Below are 11,233 nucleotides of genomic sequence, written 5' to 3' on the forward strand. Positions count from 1 at the left end.
GTTGTTAAACATCCTTCTCGAGAATATTTACTCGAATGACTAGATGCCACCGCTTGCCAGTGGAGAGCTGCAAATTTTGCACTATACTTTACGGCCATTGAGCAGTTAGGGACCTTTTTGTGCTAGACCTACTGCGACACGGGACCTCGATTTATACGGCCTTATCCGAAGGACCAGTCCTTACTTCGAGACTCCAGATCAGGCAACTTGATGGTATTGAATATATAATGTTAAAATGGGTTGAGGTCTCTGATCCATATTTGTGTTATGTGTGTAATGTACTCTGATAGAAAAAAAGATGTTCACACAAATATCTTTAACTAAGAAAAACCAATCTTCAACAGTATTACAAGTAGGGAATTATAACTTACAAAGAGCAAAAAATAAATTAATATGCACATCAATTATTTTCACAATTTTCTTAAATTGACAGATAATTTGACATTTTCAGTGCACATCAATATGTTCCAATTCTCGCGAATAAGCCACTCTTAAATGTCAAATCTTCTATTTTTCATTGATATGCATTTTACATAATTCAGGATTCTTGATTTGGTTACTATGATAATTGAAATTCAGCTCCATATCTTTCAAAATTTGCATGCATATTTGATATTTTCTTAATTTAGCCACTCGTGAAATTCGATCTACTCCTTTTTTTTTCGTTTAGTTTAGTCACTCTTGAAATATAACTACATCTTGTATTGCTTACGCCTTTGTTAATTATTTTTTTCCCATAATTAGTCTTAAAACATTTCAAAATTTATAATAGATCATAATTCATATGATATTATATCCATGCTATATTATTTTTCTTTGATTATTCTTTATCAAGAATAGTAACACTATTTTGAGAGAATGAAACAATGTACGATTTACTGATTGTCGTAATTAATTAGCATAATTAATTCGTTCAATTATGTGAATCGCACTTTACCCGATAGAACGGACGTATTTCATAACCGTCCGGATTTCTTTCTTTAATAGTGTTCTTAAAAATCTCCAATTCAACATGTAGCTAAGTATGTAAATATATAGTTGTTTTTGTTTCTCTTTTTTCTTTGTTCTTGTTCTTAATATGACTTTTTAACTTTTTACTTTGTCCTGAGGAAGGGACAGGGCGTCCCGAAAATTTGACAATTTTTATTGTTCGTGTCGTTGGTCATTTTTAGTGCTGTATATATATATATATATATATATATATATATATATATATATATATATATATATATATATATATATATATATATATAAAATAAGTAAATAATTAAAACAATAATTATACAGTACAGTATATTACCATTAGACGTAGTAGTAGATGAAGTTCGTGTTGTGATATCTTTCGTTGATGGTAATACCGGTAATGTTGATCGTGTGTTGCTTTCCTTTACTGTAGTCAATGGAGAGTTATTAGCTGTTATTACTCTCGTTACGGTGGCTTTTGAGATTTTGGTAAAGATTATTATTCTTTTTTTTTTCTTCTACTTCCTAGACCGCAACTTTGAGGCCTCATATCTCACTCATTTCTCAACGGATTTCGCTCAAATTTTAAGAGGTTATAGACGTTTAAAAACTCTATCAGAATGCTGAATAAAATTTCAAAAAGTCACTTCCGGTATTGAGTTATTTCCCTTTAAACGAAAATTTATAGGCTTTCGTTTCCAGACAAAGGCTCAAAGACGGCTAAAGCTGGAGCATAAATTCTACTGATTTTAGATAATTGAAGGATTGAAGTTGTGCACATCGGTTTTTGTTTTTCGATTTCTCTATTCAAAATGGCGCTAAATAGGGGTCAAAAATTAGAACGCTTAAAAGAACCAAAAATTACTCATATTTTGCTTTTTATCTTCTAAACTAAAAATATTTTGTTAAAATATATAGAGCACAATTTGTGCAGAATTAGATCTTTCAAATGATATGTCGAAAAAAGGGCTGATCCCTAAATTAAGGGATTTAGAGGGGCCAAAAGTTTTTTCCAGATATCTCAAAAAGTATTGAGAATTTGTTATACATTAAAGAAGCAAAGTTGTTGAAAATGTCAAGCTTAATCTAATGGAGTCGTCAAAATACGTCCAGCGTCGTCACTTCCGGCCAAACAGGAAGTAGTCGGAAAACGCGTATTTTTGCTGTTTTTGACAAGTTTGGGATAACATATGTCTCTGGGAGCTTAAAAATTAATTTTCCGTGCGTCGTCGTCATTTCCGGTCAAACCGGAAGTAGCAAAAACTGGCTTATTTTTGCATTAATTAAAATAGCTTTAGAGGATTCAAAGCATATTTGGGCGTTATTTCAAATTTTTGTGAAAATGAAAGCTACTTCCGGTCAAACAGGACGGAAGACCTACTCGTTGCTTTGCAACGAGCTTTGCTCTAGTTGATTCACTTGTTGTTAATACAATGCTGGATTTAGCTGTAGCTGACCGCATGGTATCTTTTAGAAATATAAGACCAAAAAGCTACCAAGATATGTGATTGAACTAGAAAAAAATGGATCCATATTATCACAGTGACTGTGATTATTTATCACTTTGATAAGATCTCTATTTTTTTTAAATCGTATTTTAAAGTTTTGTAATGAAACAGGTTCCCCATAATTATCACCAAGATTTTTTTGTTGTCATGGGTGATAACTCTGAAAAAGATGACCAAGGCTCTGAATAAAGTTTACGTCGTTTATTGATGAGTTTCCAGCAAAAATTCAAGACATAATGGGACATATAAAACATAAGTAATAATTAAAAACAATGAGACTTTGCACTCGGAAAACACTATGCAACATATACCTTAGAGTTAAGATGTTTAGTGACCACATTATATAAAAGCAATGATTCACATGTGCACATAATATCTTATGAAAATAAATGAACAAAATATTCTACAAATAATCTACAAAGGTGGGGAAAATTAGCTAAAGTGGAGAACTCGCTTGACCTTGATGAGGTACACTATTATGAAGACAATAGGATGTTTGATATTCCAAGATAAATGACAATTTATAAATTATTTCAAATGATCAATAACAATGGACAAATGAAACAAAAGTTGCATAAGATTAATTTTGAATCAGTATATAAAATGTTTGAACCTTGAATTTTAAGCATTGGATGGAATTAAAAACATTCAAAATATAGTCATCATACGTGTGTATAGAAATACATGAGGTCCCTATAATCAAGGACATTAGTGCACATATAATACCTTGAATATGTGATCAAACAATGTAGAAAATATTCTGATTGATACAAAAGTATAAAAATGCAATTGTTTGAATGATCGAAAAGTGTTATACATACAGTAATTGTTTTGAATAATGAATAAGATACATATTCTCAAGAAAACATTCTTTGGTGTGCATTCTCAACTTTGTCGGAGCTGTAAACAATTAGTATAGACTCTAAACTGGTCACGTGACAATTTTCCGGAATGCGAGAAAGCCATTAAAAAGCGAAATAATGATATTTTTCTTAATCAAAATGCATAAGAATAATTATGAAATAAAAAGTAACAATATGAATTATTTAAAATGCCTAAGAGTATTACTGTATCATATAATAAGTTCTGGACTGATACTTTGTAGATTTAAAGCCAAAAATGCGAAGGTTTCTTCCAATGCATACTAGAAAGCTATTTTATAATGCTTTTATTCTACCATCAGTTTTATATTGTCTATCCATTTGGGGCAATTGTCCTCAAACGCATATTGATAGAATCTACAGATTACAAAAACGAGCAGCTAGGATTATTTTAAATGAAAAATTTGATACACCTTCAATGCCTTTATTTAATACTTTAGGTTGGCTAACTGTTTATGAACTTTTATATTTACAGAAAAGCATTCTAATGTTCAAAATATTTAATGGTATGTCTCCCGATTATATGCATAATCTTTTTGAATTTCAAAGTTCTGGATCATACACGTTACGCTCAGAAACAAATTCAGTACTTAGATTACCAAAATTTAAAACTAACTTATTTTAAAATTCTTTACAATATTCAGGGGTTATTATCTGGAATGAGTTACCAATTAATATCAGGAAGTCCCAATCCCTGGCAATATTTAAAAGAAATGTTGAAAATTTTCTGCTGATGAAACGCAATGATTCTATATGATTTTTTGTTCTTCTCTCTCTATATATTGAAATGTTGATGTTTTATTACCTTGTAACATACACTTGATTTTTATTGTCTCATAATTGTAATTCTATTTTTTGTATATATGCATTGTATATGTGTTTTAAAGAAGGCCCCGAGGAAGACTAGTGCTCGCACTAATCGGGTTACCTTCTCTAAATAAAGTATTATTATTACACATGTTTTTTCTGGAAAGTAAAGTCACAAAGTTAACAATTTTTTTTAAAAAGATGTAAAATAGAATGAACTAAATAATTTTGAAATAGGAATCATTGAATCGATGTGAATGAAAGTCAGGCCCAATTAATGAATGAATTAATACAAATGTCCTATTAGGTAAATGATTAAGACAGTGCGCATTGATCAAACGGAAAAGTAGTTTTATGCACAATTTTGTCTTATAAATAATTGTCAGAATTGGTGAACACAAAATAAATGCATAGAACATCAAGATATCAAACAAGTATTGGAAAAATGAAACAAATATATACATATAGGAATATACAAAATACTTTCCTACCTGAAAAAGATGACCAAGGCTCTGAATAAAGTTTACGTCGTTTTTTGATGAGTTTCCAGCAAGAAGTGACGCGCTGGGTACTCGAAACAAAAATCGGCCTGGTCAAGGTAGGGCTCCCCAGAGGGATAATTATAAAAACAATTAAGGTAAACAAAGATGCATATACCCAATTTTCCTCTCGAACTTAAAAGAGTATAATCCGATGACATGACACTAATTGAGTAAAGTGGACATCAAAAGAATCACTTAATTGAATTGCGTATAAGTTATCTATTGGTAAATAAAATGGAATTTCGCCTTGCCTAAAAGTGTGTGAATATTTGCCGAACTTCCTAGCTTTTAAGCTTGGGGATAAAATAAGTGTAAAATCAATCTTACAAAATATAAAGAAAGATTAACTAAGGAAAGTTCTTTGAGATGCCAAATGGAAATAAAATATTTCTAATAAAAAGAATAAATTATTGAAATTATTATTACATTTAATTTGTTATAAATATATATCAGAGGGTCAAAAAGACCCGATGATATAATTATCAAAATATAGCTTTAAGTTAAAAGTCCTGGATCCCAATTTCATTTAAAATGTGAAAGTGCCTATTGCAAGGTATCTTCATGTACATTGATGCCGTTCAACGTAGCTTTTATTTGTAAGAAAAACTAGTTAATAACTGTACAATAGAACAAAGCAAATACTTAGAGCAATCATAGTACAGCACAGTATATTACCTTTAGACGTAGTAGTAGGTGAAGTTTGTGTCGTGATCTCTGTCGTTGATGGTAATGTTGATAGCGTGTTGCTTTCCGTTACCATAGTCAATGGTGAGTTATTATTATGAGTGGTATTTTTCTTTGTTGTTGACTCATTTGCCACTGCTGTGGTGCTCTCCGTGTTTACCGATATTGGATCTGTTTCGAATTTAAGTATTTTTGATCAGAAAAGCAGTTTTTAATAACCATTGATGAAGAAACAGGAATGGATATTTATCTTGTATAAGAGTTAATAATTTTTTAACCTTTTACAAAATACAGAAAATTTATGAACGCCTATGGAACGCCGAAATTGTCTCATATGAGGATTAAACAATTAACATTAAGTGCCATTTTTCCTTTATTATATCCGGTACTATTTTAATTGAATGAAGTAATTTTTCGAGGTGACGTAAGTCAGCCTCAATTGCTGCTCTATAGCTTAATGGCGGACCCCTGTGATCACTACCATTTTCATTTTCTTATTGATCTTCGCTCTTTGGGACAGATCAGTAATCTTGTTGTTAAATTTGATACCTTAGAAGGCAAGGATCAAATTAAAGATAGGTTGCTAATATGTAAACAATAGCACTTGCAAGATTAACTGGAAATATTAAAGCGTTAATTTTTATCATTTCTCTAAGAAATACAGTCCCTTGATTTTACATGTATTAAAATAAGAATTTCAGTCACAAAACAAGATCTACAATGTATTCAATTTAATTTCCAAGCAGTACGTAGTGTTTTTATGGATTTACAAATACTAAATACAAGTTCCTGGGTGGGAATAAAATATGAAGTATCCCCACGCTCTGAACTCTTTTAGCGAGGGCAAAGTGTAAACAACTGGCTGCAGTAGGGATCGTGACCTACATGTATGTGTATTGAACGTCGATCGAACAGTATACACTGAAACAAAACAGAAGGAAGCGTTCTGCTTGAATTGAAACGTGCAATTAAATAAATTTGGGGTTAACGTAGAGGCGTCGGATGCGCAACAGTCCCTATCGAGCTCCAAAATTCACCATAAATTATTACAAAAGCGAAGGTGTTTTCGCACTTCACAGTAAATTATCACAAAAGCTAAGTTATTTTTACCCTTCTGTTTTTCCTAATTCATTAAAAGAAATCTGTTTAGAACGTAAAAATATCGTCCCGATCATATAAATCTGTTTGCTTTGGTGCTATCACTGTTGAAAAAGGTGAACGACAGCAGGGCACCTGTATACCCATTTCGCTGCATGCTAATGAGTAATGACCACTTCATCGAATACTCGGTCGGAACTCCTCTAGAATTTAGGATTCCGAATATGAAAAATTACATTGTTACAAGTGATACACAACAAGACGCAACGTTAACACAGCTAAACATCTATCGATGTCATACCGAAGGTAGATCATTTCTATTGTTAAAATGAATGAATCATGCTATAAATAGAGACATGCATGTAAATTTTAGAGCTATTAATCTAGTTTACATAATACTTTTTACTTGCTATATAGTTATCATAATGTGGTTTCTATCTTTTATAATTTTAAGAATTCACAAAAAGAAAGTTATTATAAGGAATTTGAAAATGAAGAGGATGTAAAAACTTTTGATTGATACAATGTAATAGCGAATAATTTGTTTTCAAGCTGTAGACATTGAAATGCCTTGAAACTGGAAAATTTGAAATAATATATTTTTTTAACTATACCTAATGCTAAGTATTTTAATTTGATAGTTATATTTTAAATCTGAAAGCTAATAATACAGATTTTGATTTGATGGGCGAATTCAATCACTAAAGTAAAATCATTAATCCCCTAATCTACTATTTGGAAAGTCAAATTTTAAAATGCAGAATTTATACATTGTACCTTTCTTTACAATGTCAAACTGGGCCTGCTCTTGGCAAAAATAAAATACTAAAGAGAGGTTTTTTGATTGTATTAAATGCTAGCTGCATCAATGATAAATGTTGTTTCATTGCTCGGAGCATTTTTGATCTAGTTTCACTAATACTTATAAAAAATTACTTGTACATGTAGTTTTAGAAAAGTGAGACTGAGATCAAGAGTGAGCTCATCTAAGTTTTACGGCCCCAGAGCCTTCATGCTGCAATTTCAAAAATATATGACACATACATTATTTTCTTTTTCATACAAAGTTCATGAAAAGTTTATCTAAGGGGGGTTCTTTGATACGTAGGCATATTGTAGAGAACCCTGGTGACAGAGTTAGGATACATTGGACAAAATGATATCTGCAGGATACTTATTCTATTTAGTGTTTTATGTAAGCCCGGTGTCTCCACTTTTTTGTTAATATCATTAAATATAATGTTCATCCTTACTACTGTGTAACTAGCTGCGAATCTGTATCTCTTCAAAAAAATATTTTGACAGACCGGAGAGCCACAGTGCCATCCATTGAAAAAAAACTGTATATTTATTGCGCACAAAAAGTTGTGCTAAGTTCTGGATAAGTTCTTCCAAATTCTTACCTCAATCGCAAAAAAGCTTTATTTTAAAAAATTCCTTACTCCTCCATGAAGTAATCTCGTAGTTGACATGTGCATGAAGTGCGTTGGACTGAATTATCTTGCAAACCAAAATTGCATTATAAATAGACGATATGTTTGATGATCTCAATTTCAGGATCAGGAGAGCTATTAAAACAATTATAATGAACGTTTTCTTTTCGGAAACAGTGAAAGAAAATGTTAGGAACACAAGGTTATAATTTTGAGATGACAGTTTAAAAACACGGAGAAATAAATCGAGATAGAAACAGCGCACTTCTATTTGCGCAATAATGAACAGTTTTTCAATGGGTGGCACTGTAGCCCTCCGGACTGTGATTTTTTTTTTTTTTCGGCGAGCTACAGATCCGCAGCTACTGGATAACAAGAAACAAATCAAAATATAATTTGAAGAGAAATGCGAGGTATTTTCCTCTTATGGTGACGGATACTGAAGGATAACTTTAGTTCACTTTTTATACATCAAATAAGTTACAAAATGCATTGTCGTGTTGGTCACTTTTTTCTATCCAGTGATTTTCATTGGGGTTTCGCCTAAATTAAAATTTTTGTATACATGTATGTCAGTTACTTGGGGGTGAATTTCACATTTTTCTGAAAGACGTCACCTCGATTCAGTACTTTCAGTACTTTGATTACTTTATATCGTTGCAAGTTCCATATTTTACAGTACATCTTTCATTATTTGATGTAGTTATGTCATTTTATTAGAAGCATCTCTCATTATATGAGGTGTTTTGCTCATTAGATGAATTGCACTTAACATAATATGCGGTAGTTTAACATTATATACATGTACATTACAGTAAACACAACAATATATAATGTACCCCTTTCATTACATACATTACACTTGTATATTCATCTTTATATGTAGTATTTCTGTTCGTATTATGATTATGGCCGTTTAATATTATATCCGGCCATAATAGCATTCCGTTGGATTTCATTATGATGTTGACACAGTATGAGATCTATATGGGATGCTTTCTTCTTCATGTGTATGATCTTTCGGAACTTGTCGTTCGATTATACAATTTCTATAACATAATATAATGAAAAAACTACATCATATAATGAAAGATTACTGTTTACAATGGCAGTTGCACATGATATCAGCCACGTGGAGGTTGGGTTGGGTTAGAGGCCAATTTTTTTATTATACCAACTTCTTTCAGTACCAAATCTGTGCATTAAATACTACATTTTCCCGATATCAATTTCCTGTAGTATAAAGTGGCGGGGGGGGGGGGGGGGCAACCAGCCTTTCAATGAACATTTCCAATACTAAAAGTATCGTTTAGAAAAAAAAGTTGGTGGCCAGGCTACCCTGCCCCCCCCCCCCCCCCCCTCCCCACTGTGCTACGTGCCTGGATATAAAGTAAACCCTACTTCATATAATTAAAATAATACCGAATTTAACGAAGAAAACACTGCATATCATGTTTGATTTTCATATAAGACAATCCCGGCGTTCCGTAAAGCCCTAATGAAAAAGTACATATCAGTGTATTTTAAGTTTACCTTGTTTGACAATAGCTCTAAACCCACGTGCTAGGACCATATCGTCAGATACAAAATGAAGAAACAATGCCTCTTTGGTTCTATAGGTCTCATTTGGAGATATAACAGGACGACTAAGTGGATAGCCCTGACATATTTTAGCAATTTGGTTTCCATTTATGTCACCTAAGAAATATGTATCAATCATCAAATGTATCACATTTTAATCATTGAAGAGCTTCTTATGAAGTTAGTTGTACACAATGTCCCTTGGTAGGCGTATATGACCATAAGCAAACTAATTGTACATGTTTTATATTTAATATACCTGTATATTATAGAAGTCTGTAAGCCAATGCTCACTAGTAATATCCCCGCTCTGATGTGAACATAAACATGTTAATATACAAAAGATCAGTGATTGCTAGATGCATAGATAAATAGGAAGTTGACATCAGATTCATATAAAAATAAATCCCACCATATACTGCAGGGTTCTCCATGAGCTGTTTTACTGTGTTAATGCTAAGAAAATTGCGACCAAAAATTTGTTACGGAGAGATAAACAGTGAGAGATACAAGGGTAAAACAGTATACCCCCATCTCCATCGGAGCGGCAGGGTTATAAAAAGATTTTAAGTACAAAACTTAGATATTTACATGTAATACCTTCTTTAAGGATGATGTGGTCATAACAAGCTGATTCGTAATCAAGGTTGATAAACTGGAAGGAGATGACTAGTCCTAGATTCGGGGGAACTGGTGTAAACGTGTAACGGCATTCAATGTTGCTAAAAAATACTAGGTGCTTTAAGTTATATTTATTTAGTAAAAAAATGTGCAATGAGAAATATACTTTATTGTGATGAAAAAAAGATGATAGATTCTATTATTGTGTGTTTAGTGTATACATGTATAAAGGCAATGCCTATGTCTAATCCAATAATATGTAATCTGACTTTACATAATGAAAAAAAGGATAATAATATACTGATTAATTAAATTCGATTAAATACATGTTCCTATATATGACCACTAGAATGCTTTTCTTATCTTCTATCAATTTAATTCTTTATCTCCGCACATGATACAGGTTTAAATGTCAAAGTAACCCGTCAACTGTAAAAGTCGATTGTGTTCTAGATCTAGGGCAATTTGTTATGGTAATTTCGCCAAGTTACATTTGCAATGGTTAAGAACCTTCCCAGTAAAATACAATGTAATCATTTGATCCCTAAAATATTATTAGTTTAACTTTTAAGGTAGGACACAACAGATACTGTAGACGTACTTTTTTCCACGGGGTCATAATTCCGCGGAATCTCAATTTCTGTTTAATCCGCGGGTAGAAAATTACGCGGATATCTTAGACTGTCTCTATATGCCTTACATTTATATTAAGTACGCTTGGACAAATTTCCGCGGAAAATTGGTGACCGCGTACATAGCGAAAAATAATACCACGCGGAAAAATGTACTTCTACCGTAGTCCAAAATTTTCCTCACTTTTTCTGAAACGTTGATATTTTGTTCTAGGATACAAAATCTCTCTTTTTATGTGATATGAAAGAAATTCAGCCGCACATTTTTTGCCCAAATAGTCTGAAATATGGCCTATCAGACCGCTATAAGAAGATTTTGAAATCAGACATTCGACTTGAGAATGAGTCTTATTTTAGAATTATCAATTGATCTATTGCAAATTTGTTTAATACTTTTAATAAAAATAACATTTTTGTTACTTTATATCAGTAAGTAATATTGATACTATAAAATTTGAATAAACTAGATGTGTTTGTGAAACA

The 11,233-nt window shown here is 31.9% G+C and overlaps 1 protein-coding gene across 1 annotated transcript; it reads right to left on the bottom strand.

The window, feature by feature from the left end:
- Positions 1 to 230: 230 nt before the first annotated feature.
- On the bottom strand, positions 231 to 10,329 carry LOC134274207 (mucin-2-like). The gene is made up of 6 exons (XM_062756458.1): positions 10,098 to 10,329; positions 9,450 to 9,614; positions 5,377 to 5,556; positions 4,651 to 4,671; positions 1,301 to 1,390; positions 231 to 283 (listed from the first exon to the last, which is right to left on the bottom strand). The coding sequence occupies exons 2-6, from the start codon at positions 9,487 to 9,489 to the stop codon at positions 231 to 233; spliced, it is 384 nt and encodes a 127-aa protein (XP_062612442.1). The 5' UTR covers positions 9,490 to 9,614; positions 10,098 to 10,329.
- Between the last annotated feature and the right edge of the window lie 904 nt (positions 10,330 to 11,233).

Source organism: Saccostrea cucullata, unplaced genomic scaffold, assembly GCF_032062105.1.
Source record: "Saccostrea cucullata isolate Sc308-1 unplaced genomic scaffold, CSIRO_AGI_Scuc_v1 ctg7769, whole genome shotgun sequence".
NCBI classification, from domain to species: Eukaryota; Metazoa; Mollusca; class Bivalvia; order Ostreida; family Ostreidae; genus Saccostrea; species Saccostrea cuccullata.